The sequence below is a fragment of the Mustela lutreola genome, chromosome 12 (genome assembly GCF_030435805.1).
Source record: "Mustela lutreola isolate mMusLut2 chromosome 12, mMusLut2.pri, whole genome shotgun sequence".
Classification (NCBI taxonomy): domain Eukaryota; kingdom Metazoa; phylum Chordata; class Mammalia; order Carnivora; family Mustelidae; genus Mustela; species Mustela lutreola.
The window spans coordinates 61,786,252-61,799,817 of record NC_081301.1 but is presented as its reverse complement, the minus strand read 5'-3'; the positions used below and the strand labels follow the sequence as shown (position 1 = coordinate 61,799,817).

General features: G+C 38.2%; 1 protein-coding gene across 13 annotated transcripts in view; it reads left to right on the top strand.

Annotated features, from left to right (window-relative positions):
* KDM4C (lysine demethylase 4C) overlaps window positions 1–13,566 on the top strand; it is a 521,081-nt gene that overhangs the window by 30,345 nt on the left and 477,170 nt on the right. For all 13 annotated transcript variants that reach the window (XR_009346376.1, XM_059142108.1, XM_059142109.1 and 10 more), the window contains one exon: window positions 7,576–7,736. Coding sequence is in view for 12 of the 13 variants with exons in the window: in XM_059142108.1 (XP_058998091.1) it covers window positions 7,593–7,736 (144 nt within the window). In the remaining variant the exon portion in view is untranslated. The remainder of the gene's footprint in view (window positions 1–7,575; window positions 7,737–13,566) is intronic.

The following is a 13,566-nucleotide window of genomic DNA, read 5'->3' as shown; positions in this document are numbered from 1 at the left end:
AAATCTTGATCCCCAATGACATTAGCATTATTACTTATTTGCTGTATCTTCTAGTATACTTGTAATAGTTAAAAAAGACCCAATATCAATAATATTACTACTAACAATTTGACAAATAAATACAGTTTATATATATCTTTTAAAAATTGTTCTATATCCCAAAATATATCCTGTTAGAATCTATAGCCTAAACACTTTGACTCACAGTTACTTAAGTAGTTCTTTTCCTTGTTTGCTTATGCCACTGACTTATTATGTAATTAGCTTGTTTTTCAGTTTTGAGGTCTTTTTTTTTCTTTTTAATTTTGTAAATTATATGATTTCATGTTAATTATTTATATGATTTTCTTTTTAATTTTGTAAATTATTTATATGATTTGTAAAAATATAAATCATATTTGTATGATTTATAAAATAATTTGTAAATTATTTATATGATTATATGAAATCATATGTATATATGAAATCATATATACTACTATATGAAATCATATATATGAAATCATATATACTACTATATGAAATCATATATACTACTTGGCCCATAGTATATAGGGCTATACTCACAGAAGTTTTGCTTCCTTATCTGTGTCTTCTTTTCCCTTTAGGTAACCATTTTTATGGGTTTGATCTTGCTTCCTGTACAAAAAGTAGAATATTATAAGCTGTTCTGCACTTTGCTTTTTTAATTTAACAGTGTAATTTGGAAATCACTTCAGATCTTTACTTAGAGATCTCTCTCACTCTTCTTACGTTGCCAGAAGTAATACACTGATTCAGCCAGACCCCTATTGATGGTTACTATGGAAGTTTAAGAGATAGAGAAAGGAAAACCAAGAAATGACACATGTAATTAACATCTGACTCAGTGCATTTGAAAAATTGTTGCAAGACTGAAGGGGACATATAAATTAGATGTTATATGCTGTAAGAGTTAGTGCTGAGAAGTTTAGTGTTTGCAACTAGAATTAATTACATTGTGAGCATTTCATGAAAGGAAAATTTCTTCTCCTGACCCACTGAAGTCTAGACCTGGCTATAATCTGACCCTGGAAATGAATGTCATGCCAGGTGGGGCCAAGAGTGAATACTTGGCAGCTTTAATGGTTCCAACACACTCTTATTGCGTACTTAAGTCTGAGGAGATGATAGCCTCAGTGCTCCAGTATCTGTTAATCTTGCCAGATCTTTGGTGATCAAGAGGAGAAGCCTTGCTCAGTTTGCCCAGGAGGATGACTTCTGCCTGTTCCATCCACTAAGGGTGTAAGAGGGGTGTGATCAGGATTATGTTTTGGCCGGTACAGATTGTTGGAGAGAATTTAGATATTTACTTGGATCATCTCTCTTTAGAAACCTTCTCCTGGGACCCATATATTATCTGTGTAATAAAAGAAAGTTTTGTACAAATTCATTTGTTGCCTTGGCTCTTCTGTCCCAGAACTATCTCCCTGAGTCCACCTTCCCATTTTTACTTCAGGTTTCTGTAGGCTGGTGGAGCAAGATTGAATGGGACCAAGATGATTCAAGAAGAGCTGCCTGGAAGAGGAATGAGTCTAGCTCAGGCAAAAAATGATTAATAGGCTGAGGGCTTTTCTTTGCTGTCTTCCTTTTCATTTTAGGGTGCCAGGCCTGTGAAGTCCTGGGATGACAGAAAAGGGCAGACTTTAAAGCCAGATGACCCTGTTGTGGTTCAGTTCCTGGTTAGACATACTAATGGCTAATGTGGCATTTTTGGAGTGTTCCACCACTTTCCCACCCATTTGAGAAATATGGAGTCAGATGGAAGGTCAGAGTATTTCAGGCTTTAGTATTGGTGAGGCTGGGGTTGGAGAATGTGGCAGTCTACCAGGGTCCCATCAGTCTGATCCTGATGCCTGTATTAGTTTGTTAGGGCTGCCATAATGACTAACCACAAACTTGGATGGCTTAAAATGAGAGAAATTGATATTCTCACAGTTCTAGGGGGTAGAAAGCCAAAATCAAAGTGTCAGTATGGCCATGCTTTCTCTGAAGGATCTGGGGGAAGATCTGTGCCTTTGTCTTAGCCTTGTGTATTGGCTGACATTCCTTGGTTTGCAGCTGTGTGACTTCGTCTGCCTGCCTCCATCTTCACATTATTCTTTCCTCTTTTTCTGACTCTTCTCCTTTTATAAGGACACTGGTCATATTGGATGAGGTGTTGAACATGATCTCATCTTACTTGCTTACATCTGCAAAACCTGTGCTTCCAAAAAAGGTCATATTCACCTGTATTAAGGCTCAGGTTTTTACACATCTTTTTGGGGGACACAATTAAACTCATAACAACGCCTTACTGAGCACTATGTAAGAAGAACCTTATTGACTCACTGTGAGACCAAACTGGGTGAATTACAGTGTTGGAATGGAAATGCCAGCTTTCCAGCTACCTTAGACAAGGTCCAAGCCCTCCCTCTGGTGGACGTGGCACTTGGGAACTGAAAGGAGAGCAAGGTAGTCATAGCTGTAACATCTGGGCCTTGGCTGGACAGTTTCTTCTAAAATCTCACTGTAGGGAAGTAGGAGTGAGTGAGGACTGGAAAGGATGGCCTCCAGGGTTCCAGCGGGTCCACAGGAGGAATCATGGGGGGAGAGTTCTCATCTAACACTGGCATAGCTAGTAATCGTGCCTTGGTTCATTTTCTTTTTAGCTTAATATATTATCTGCTTAAATGGTGAGTGCTTTATCTCCCAGGGTTGTACTTTATAGTTGATCCTTAAGTGTTCTCTTCAGAGACCGTAAGCACTGTATACCAGTTCTGTGGCAGGCATTGTCTAAGAAACGAGTAATCCTAAGATGAGAATCGTGTTTTTACATTTTCCGCAGAAATTACTTAAATAAGAGAACACAATTTGGAAATATAGGTGTACACAGGAAAGTTATATAGGATATAGATTTACATTTAGCAGCAAAGCATTAATTCAGTTTCTTTTCTATTGCCAAATAAAGATATATGATTAAGATAAGAAGAGCACATGTTTTTCCTTCATGATAAAGTACAACTTTTCAGAACAGAAGCTGGGAGAGTTATATAAGTATGAATTAGTGTTACACTTTCCTTCACTTGCTGAAAAAGATCTTTAATTAAGAAAAAATTCTTAGGGTGCATACTATAAATTTGGCTGTTTTAGGTGGTCTGAAAAAACATTGATGACTAGCTCTCTAGAAGCAAAACAATAAAGTTGTCATCAGCTGTTGTCACTCACTTTGGGGACTGTCTGTAAGAGGTGTGGCATTAAAAAAAATATTATTAATTACATCACCTCCAGCTGAAAATCACAGGTATATTTTCCCCAAAGTATAAGTCTTTCTCTGAGTGGGAAACACTGCAAGAGCATTTTTTTTTTTTTTAAGATTTTATTTATTTATTTGACAGACAGAGATCACAAGTAGGCAGAGAGGCAGGCAGAGAGAAAGGAAGGGAAGCAGGCTCCCTGCTGAGCAGAGAGCCCGATGTGGGGCTCAATCCCAGGATCCTGGTGTCATGACCTGAGCTGAAAGCAGAGGCTTTAACCCACTGAGCCACCCAGGTGCCCCTGCAAGAGCATTTTAAACCTACTCTTCTGCTTCAGAGAACTAAAGGTAAAAGAAAGAAGGGTGACTGGGAATTTGATTGTAGCAGCATGATTAGGCTTAATAGTGATAGATGTGGATTAGGAAAAACTCAAGGAATAGTGAATTTATAAACTACCTTTTACGGGTAGAGAACATAAGGAGGCAACCCAAAAATAAAATGAAAATGGTTATTAATGTCCAAAAAAAAAACAAACTTAACAATAGATTTTTTTTTTATTGCCTGCCATGTTGGCAAAGATTTGGGTCGTGGGATTCACATTAAATTTTTAGAAATTTTAGCATATTTCAAATTTTATAGTGATCACATATTAACTTTATAGATTGAAAAGGGTCTGAAACATAAATTAACTAGGTCTTTAGTGTATGTGCCTGATTTGTAGGTAGAACTGGGTTTGTGTTATCAGTGAATAGTGACACGAGAAGGAGGCAAAGTATGTTTCACAGACAAGTTAGCAAACTAGGTCAAGGGCAGATATTTAATTCTGATTGCTACTAATTTGCTGCATATCTTAACAGTCTCATTGCCTCAGTTTCTTGTCAGAGCCATTGTTCTGTATTTTAGACCAGAAATCTTGACTTGCACATTTCTCTTACTTCTATCAGGAAATTTTGTTCTGAATATATTTGCAATCTGACCACTTCTCACTGCCTACTTCTGGTCCAAGTCACCATTTTATTTTGCCTGGATTGGTGTAAATTGTTTCTGTGCTTCCAACCTTGTCTTTGATACAATAGTCAGAATGATGAGCCTGCTCAGTGCTCTGCTTAAAATCCTCTGGAAGAGTTACCTTAGAAAACACTGTCATCTTCTTGAAAGGAAACGTGTTAGAGTATCAAGAATGAGAATGTATAAGAAGGGGAAGAGTCCCAAATTACTTCCCCTAAACTCCTTTTCTCTGTTTTCCCTCTCTCCACTCTCTTGCTTTATGACTTCCAGTCACATTTACATCCTTCCTATTCCTCGAAGAGCCCAAGAGGCTCCTTGCTGTTGCTTTAGTACAAAATGCTTTTCCTCCAGTTATCCGCATGATTTATTCCCTCTTTCAGGCGTCTGAAATGCTTCCTCACTTACGCTATATAAAATAGCTACTTCTGGGGTGCCTGGGTGGCTCAGCGGGTTAAGCTTCTGCCTTCAGCTCGGGTCATGATCCCAGGGTCCTGGGATCCAGCCCCGCATCGGGCTCTCTGCTCAGTGGGGAGCCTGCTTCTTCCTCTGTCTCTGCCTGCCTCTCTGCCTACTTGTGATCTCTCTCTGTCAGATAGGTAGATAAAATCTTTAAAAAAAAAAAAATAGCTACTCCTGGTTTCTTCTTCAGCGTGCTTCTGACTTATTTATTGTTTGCTTCACTCCCCTCCTATTAGGGTTTCGCTTCATTCCCTCCTGAATGCCTACTCAGCAGTTAGACATTCGGTAATGGTTCTTCGAGTGACTGGATGAATTTTGAGTTTCTTTTCTAGTGGGTTTTCCCTCTGTGGGAGAGCTATGCATGACACCCTTGTTCTTTGGCCAGGGTAAAAGTAAAGCTGCCTTCCAGGTACCAAAGGTAGTCCGGGAGCTTCTTCTCCTTTCTCACTGCTCAGATTATTCTTTACCTGTCAAGCAATGAGTTTATTTTCTAAGTAACTTTTCTGTGTGTGAGATCAATACTTTCCTTTTTCATGCATTTGGTATCATTTTGTGTAAATATTTTAACATTTTGGCATTTATTTCTTTATTCAGTTAGCAAATAGTTATTATAGCAGATGTTACAAACCAGGCTGGATCTCAGACTGGAAGTTAGGGTTTACAGAGACAGCCTGCTTTTCCCTTGAGTTTAGAGTTCAGTGTATGGTCAGAAGTGCCAACAACTGTGATAGGCAGCTACTATGAGGAATGCAGGAAGGGAAGTCAAGGCTGGCTCACCTTGGCCTACTTGGGTAGGATTGAGAATCTTAACAGTGGCCAGGAGTTTGCCAGGTGAGGAGACAGTTAAAGGCTGCCCTGATGGGAGGGAATGATTTAGGCAGAGGCACAGAGGGTTTTACTTGTTTCGAGAAGCACAAATCAGTGAGCATTGTTGGAGCTTAAAATATAATGCAGGCTGTAGTGGTAGACAAGGCCATGATAGTTATGTAAAGGTTTGATCTAGGTGCTTCTAAAGGATTATGTGTGTCTTGTATAGAGGTTAGACTTTGATCCTGCAGCCCAGCATTGGGCATGCGCATCTGTTGTATAGGTGTGAAGGGAAGTGGGTGGGGAGGTTGCCTGGAAGGTTTTTACTTTTGCACGCTTTCTCCCTGAGGCAAAGAGAATACAGAATAACATCCAGTGCTTATATCACAACCCTTGTGCTCCTTAATGCCCATGACCCAGTTATCCCACTGGGTGTTATACGCACCTAATGAATCACTGAACACTACATCTGACACTAGTGATGTAATATATGTCGGCTAATTGACTTTATTTATTTATTTATTTATATTTATTTATTTTTAAAAGATTTTTATTTGACAGAGAGACACCTAGAGGGGGAACATAAGCCAGGGGAGAAGGAGAGGGAGAAGCAGGCTCCCAGCAGGGAGCCTGATGCAGGGCTCAATCCCAGGACCCTGGGATCCTGACATGAGCCAAAGGCAGACACTTAATGACTGAGACACCCAGATTCCCTGGCTAACTGAATTTAAATTAAGAAAAAAAAAAATATATATATATATATATAATATACATATATATATAATATTTTATGTCATGTATTAACTTACCTATATCCATGCAGATTTTCTCCTTTATATTTAAGTTCCTAGTGGGTGGCAGGATTAATTTGATTCTTCTCACATGTACTTGGTGAGAGAATGCTTATTTAAACCTTTATGAATGATGCTCATGTCTTTATCTGTAGCCCTGATCCATTTTAACCTCTTATTATCCCATAGCATGTTTTCATCTTTATGTATTCATCCCTTCCCAATTTTTCTTTTTGTCAAGCAAATTGAATTTATAAAAAAAAAAAAGGAGAGTTTTGTTCTGAGACTATTTGTTGTTTGGATTGTCAGATACTAGGTACAATTATTGGTTCTAGAAGTGGGATGGGGATAAGACTCCTTTCTGGGGCAGGCAGGCCAGTGCTTCTTACTAATTTTTTCATTCTGTGTGTCTGAAGTGTTCAGTACATATTGAGGGAATCATCCTGGTTTTTGTCAGCGAGATTAAGTTCATATTTTTGCCCATTTTTCTACTTTGATATCCTGTAATCTTTCCTTTCTGAGCTCTAGGCAAACTAAATTCTGTTTTTAACAATACTTCCAGATATTTTCACTGCTCAGAATGCTTTTTCTCTTATCTGGCAAACCCCTGTACCTTCTACTAAGTCTTAACTCTGAAGTCATTTCTGAGTAATTTAGGTGGAGTTAATACCCCTGCCTGTGTATAGTTTTGTATTGAAGTCTGTTCCACCTCTAGATAGTGACTCCGGATGGTGAAGACAAATCTTACCCTTTTTTCTACCTCTAGTATTTTAGTCTGGCACTTGGTAGTTTTGCAGAATGGGTAATTTGTAAGTTATTATAGGAAAGCGTATTAGGACACTGAACAATCCTATGCTGGGGATGTTGGGCATTGTCCATTCACTACTCATCCAAGGTTAGGCCTTTATACAGTCGTGTGTATGAGAATCTGTTTCAGAACTGGTGCATAGGAACAACACCTTCTGTAAACTTGGAAAGTTAGAAAATTCATTCTCACTAGGAAGGATTTTGAAGAGGTGAGCAATATAATCAGGAATAGGAACTTGGGAGGAGGAATGGCTAAAAACAGGTTCTTTTCCCAAGAGTTTGGGAGAGATGAGGAAGTCTCCCTAATGGGGTGTTAATGAGAATGGTAAGTAACTAAGAGAAGAGTTTCTGCTGGGACTGGGGTGCTTACATGCTGTTTGGGAGAAAATGACCACCAGCCTTAAGCACACAAGAATTCAGTGCTGATGATTGCATCATCTCCTCTGCAGAGACTGCCCCAGCCATCATGGAGGTGGCGGAGGTGGAGAGTCCTTTGAACCCCAGCTGTAAGATCATGACCTTCAGACCCTCCATGGAGGAGTTCCGGGAATTCAACAAATACCTCGCATACATGGAGTCTAAAGGAGCCCATCGAGCAGGTCTTGCAAAGGTGATTATCCTCACATCCTTTAAACCAAGAACAATCACTTGGCCTTTCGTTTTTGCTCTTAGTCTTCATAATATGGGAAATGGTTTATTCCAGAGAATATTTGTAAAATTTGTTTTCATTAATTCATGCAGAGCATTTATTATCTTCAAAGAATAATTGTCTTATTTTTTCTTTTAACTATTTATGCTAGGTTGTGTTCTAGGGCTTCTTCTTCCTCTTCTTCTTCTTCTTATTTTTCTTTAAAACACGTGTGGCTTCTAGAAACTAAAGAGATCCATGTTTGGGCTCTAGAGAGAGGTGAGAGTATTCATAGCTTTCATCACTTTCTCATAGAGGACAGTTATTAACCTGAAGCTTAACTACTCCCCTCCCTTTCCTCTCTCTCTACCTCCTCTTTTCTTTCTAATTGTTTCTTTCTCTCTTTCCCCTTTTACAAATATAACAGATTTACTGAAATATAATTCACATATCATACAATTTGGCCACTTAAAATGTACAGTTCACTGGTACTCGTTGGCAGTCATTTTCTGTTCCCTGCTATCCCCTCAGCTGTAGGTGACCACTATTTTCTTTCTCTGTAGATTTGTGTATTCTGTTTTCTTTTCAGTTACTTGCTTATCAAGTGTGGAGAGTGCCTACTACATACCAGGTACTGCCGTGTCCTGGGAGATGGGATAGTAAAGACCACATTTCTGCCCCTGTTGAATTTATATTCTGGAGGTAGCTTCTTAGGGTGGTGAGATAAGGACATTTAAGCAGAGGCCCAAAAAATAGAAAGAAACCAACTTTTTCAAGACGTGGGGACAGAGAGAATAGCAAGTCCAGAGGCCTGAAAGCTGACCTGAGCTTCATGTGTGGGAGGAATAGAAAGGTGGTCTGTGAATTTGGGGCTCAGTGAGCAGAGGAAGAGGTTGGTAAGTAAGGTAAGAGCCCTGGAAGGGGCCAGATCATCCTGGGCTTGCTTGGGCTTAGTAAGCATTGGGGGTTTTATTTGAAGTGTGGTGGGAATCATTGATGGGCTTAAAGCAGATGAGAGAAAGACATGATGGCTATTTGTGTGTTTGTTATTTTTGTGACATTATTTTGTTTTTTTTTGTTCTGTTTTTTTTGAAAGCTATGTATTTGAGAGAGAGTGTGCAGGTGCACATGAGTCGGCAGGGGCAGAGGGGGAGGGTGGCCAGGGGCAGGGGAGAGAATTTTCAAGCAACTCCCTGCTGAGCAAGGAGCCACAGGGCATTCTCTATCCCAGGACCTTAAGATCATGACTTGAGCTGAAATCAAGAGTTGGTTGTTTAGCCAGCTGAGCCATCCAGGCATCCCAGTGACATTATTTTGAAAGTGTCACAATGGCTCCTACATGAAGAATGAATATTGCGGGGAGACAGAGTGGACTGACTGAGAAGAGTGCTGACGGAGTGGAAAAGGGGAGTCTTGTCAGGGGTTGTTGTGATATGCTGAGGGTCACAGTAAGGCGCTGAAGATTTCACTGTGGGTTTGCACCCATAGATCCAAAGTTAGAACTTTGAAAGAGAGATACTCTATATAATTCATCCTTTGATCACAACCTGAGATGGATTACTATTCCTTGTATAATGGAAATCTATTTCTTTTTTCTTCAGTTTTTTAAAGAAGATTTTATTTACTCATTTCAGAGATAGCATGTGAATGAGGGGGGGAGCAGAGGGAGAGGAACAAGCAGACTCCATGCTGACTGCAGAGTCTGACAAGGGGCTCCATCCCATGACCCTGATTTTCATGACCCGAGCTGAAATCAGGAGTTGGACGCTTAACCAACTGAGCCATCCATGTGTCCCTGGAAATATATTTCAATTAAAAATTTACTTCGTAAGAGGCTAAGGGGTGAGGGAGGGAAAAAAGTCCCCTCAGAAGAGTATGTTTTATTGTACTTACTTCATTTTATTATTCTAAACGTTAAGCTTGTAATCTGGGTTTCTGTAGATTTGTCAGCATCACCTCATGAATCCTGAACTCTGCCAGAGCCTGCTTGACTGTGGCTGGGTCATGGGTTCTTCTTGGAATTCCCACATCCAGCGGGATGTCCAGTAGCATTAAGAGCAGATATCAGAGGAGAGAAGTCCCAGAATGGCAGGGATGTTTCAGTATTCAAGTCCTCCGGCATCTTATAACCCAATTCGACTGTGCTGTTATCTGTCCCCTGAGGTCTGTCGTTTTGTTGTGTATGGTTCAAGTCCCGCCTAGGAAGGGTTTAAAATTTGGGGGATATTAAGTTGAGTGAAAGTTTATTAGGGGTGGGTAAGTGACAGAAAAGGAAGATAAAAGAGGAAACAAAGAGAAAAGTTAAGAGGTTTATAGTGAATTTCTCAGATGAGGGATCCTTAGTTTAACTTATTTATTGAGTTCTTAAAGAACCCACTTTTGGAACCTCAGCACTTCAATATCTTTGATCTGGCGGAAAACCATCTCCCTACTGCCCCCTTCGAGAAAAATCATTTTTGAGTTGAAGAGACTATCATTTCAGGATTATCTAACACATGTAATTTTGATCATAAACTAGCAGTGGGGTAGCAAGGATTTGGGCTTTATTTGAGTGGAGGAAAGTTGGGGGTAACTGGTTGTCCCCTTCTCTGGGCTTTGAATGCAGCCCTTTGTCTTGCTCTTCTCCCCCTTTTGTTCCTTGAAAACATAGATTTTACTCTGTTCCACTGAGATTATGGAGTGTGCTGTGGTAGGGTGGCACGTTTAGTAACACGGGAAGGGAAAGCAGCACACATCTTCCCAAGGGTACACCTGTGCCGCTGCTGGCATTCTGTAACAGAATGAGGTTAATGAGAACCACAATTAGTTTTCTGAATGTTGAACAAAACACACCTGAGTCTAGACTTTTTTTTTTTTAAGATTTTTATTTATTTATTTGACAGAAATCACAAGTAGGCAGAGAGGCAGGCAGAGAGAGAGGAGGAAAGTGTCTCCCTGAGGAGGAGAGAGACCGATGTGGGGCTCGATCCCAGGACCCCGGGATCATGACCTGAGCTGAAGGCAGAGGCTTTAACCTACTGAACCACCCAGGCACCCCAGACTTTTTTTTTGAATGAGATTTATTGACAAAGTTGGAGATACTCATTTATTCAGTCTCATGATAATTTTTTTTTTTGCTTCTACTAGGAATACAATGAACTCGTTTTTTGTTGTTGTTGTTTGTTTGTTTTGTTTTCTTTTGTTTCTTGTGGGTTTTTTGGGCCATTTTTGTTACCTTTCACAGTAAGTCACATAAGGTCAGTTTCACCTACTTTGCCTTTTTTTCCTGGAATTTGCAGCAAGAGCAAATGTATAAAATTGCACAAATCAAGTTGTCAAAATTAAAACTGTATTAATGCTGCTAGTTTGCTTTGAGAGTAAGCCCTGGGGACAGAACCACCCATGAGACTCTTTGTTAATGCACCATTTAATGAATTGGTCTTAATTTATGATTTGGAGAAGAGGGTTGAGTAGTTCCAGTAGTAGTGACTTTGGCCTTAGATTATAGTCTGTCTTTTTTTTTTTTTTAATGAACATTTTTTAAGATTTATACTTTAGATTTAACTTTTATTTCCATAATGAAAGATTTGACCCCAAACTTTCTATCTAAAAGGTAGTTGTGAAGTTTGCAAATTGAAGATTCACAGTCTCTTTAAATGTAAAATTTACATTGTTTTTGTGGAGAAAGATTATGAGGAAAATTTATTACATATGAAGTGGGTAAAATTATTACATGACAGTAATCTGGACATAGACTGTCCTGGGCCATAGGTTATGCACATTACATAGTTTTGTGAATAGCCTGGAGAGTATAGACAGTGATCTATGTCCTCAAGGTTCATGAAGAAAGATTACAAGATGCACTGCTCTTCCTCTTATTCCTTCTTCCTCAGTATTTAGATGGTGATAATAGCAACTTATTTCAAGGTAAGTAGGGCAAATACAGGTTTCAGTCAGAAATTTTCTTTTGAGTATAAGGCTCAGGCTGGGATTGGGGAAATGGTGATACAAAATAAAATGTTTGTTTTTATTTTGATACAATAAGAAGGTAAACTTTAGGAGGAATGGGTTACCTTTAGTTAGAGTCATTTTATGTAAAAGTTTAATTTTGGAATCTTTTAAAGTCCTAAGTATCTTGTGCTTCTGTTTCCTGCCATTTCCTATGTAAGAAAATCTGAGATTTAAAATTACAGTCCAAAAATAAGATTTTTATTATAGACCTGAAGTTAACAAATTTTTAAAGTTCTGTCTGAACACTTTTATCAAAAGTAAATGAACACATACATGAAATATTTATAAAGATAATGTTTAATTTTCATAAATTTGTTATATTCATTGCTTCTCTAAATTTAGAAGAGAAAATTGCTACAAAACTTTTTTCACAGATAGGAAAATATTCAACTCAAAATATATTAATTTTGATTATAGATATATTTGTTTCTAAACAATGGCCTGAATCAATCCATGTTTCAGTTTTTTGGATTATTTGCACTTATTTCTGATGAAGAGCAAGTTAGTATTTACAACCTTTTCCCCCCTTTCAATATGTCCTGAAGACAATTTGGTGTGTTTATCCATATGCATTTGTTACAATTATCCAAATTCTTTTAAAGTATTGAGTATGTGTTTTAAACAGCATATAATATGATTGTATCTATTCTCATTTTAAACTAACATACCTTGGTGGAAATAAAATGTGAAATATCTCCATATCGCTGATGAAAATTAAATTAAATTTAGAATTGACAGCTCACTTTTCTTTTTCATAGTCTTTCAATCTACATTTGACTATCATTACACAACCTCTAAGAAAGGCTAAAATTTAAATGATCGACAATATAAAGTAATGATGAATATGGGGAGCCCAAGAAAAAGACTGCATACATTGCTGGTGGCAATGTGAAATGGTACAACCACTTTGACAAACATTCAGTAATAACTATTAAATTTGATCTATACATATCCTGCATCCCATAATTTCACTGTTGGGAGTGTCCATAGATATGTGTTTATTTTAGAGAACGGTGTGCTTATATGCAGCAGAAAATGCACACAACAATATTAATAGCAGTGTTATTTGCAAAGTAACAGAATAATCAGAAATAATAAACAAAATAATCAGAAAAAAACAAGTGAGCATTAAATGGTTCCCCATTTATGAATAAATATTTGTATGAAGGAGTACAGTAGGAGTATCAGTGAACTTCAGCTATATAGACCATCATATTTGAATCTCAGAGAAATACTGAATGAAACATAAAAGATAAACCTCAAAGAAGATGTGTATATATGTATTATATTATGTATATTTCCATTCATTTTAAAAACCGGTGCTAGGGATGCATACTCAGGCACCCAATAAAATCATATAAACCCTAGTAGGGAAATGCATACCGTAAATGCTGTGATAATACGTACCATAAATGCTGTGATTGGGCAAGAGATAAATGTGTTTGGAGGGCACATGTGGTACTCTGGTGTAGCTTTATAATTCACAGTTACATATTTGTAATCATGCATTTATTGAAGTGTGCTATCTATATTTTGCAATTAATTTTTTAAAGTTTTTCTTAAGAAATTGAAAGTTTCTAAAGGTAAATATATTCCAGCTGTAAATCATGACTTAATAACTTTGTCCCTTCTAATTTTTAATCATAAGCGTATATGTTTTTGGTCTGTTTATTGATCTTTTCACTGTTAATAATTAAGTGTTTAAATACTGTTGGTAAATTGGGCATACGGGTGGCTCAGGGGGTTAAGCTTCTGCCTTTGGCTCAGGTCATGATCTCAGGGTCCTGGGATCCAGGCCCCGCCTCGAGCTCTTTGCTCAGTG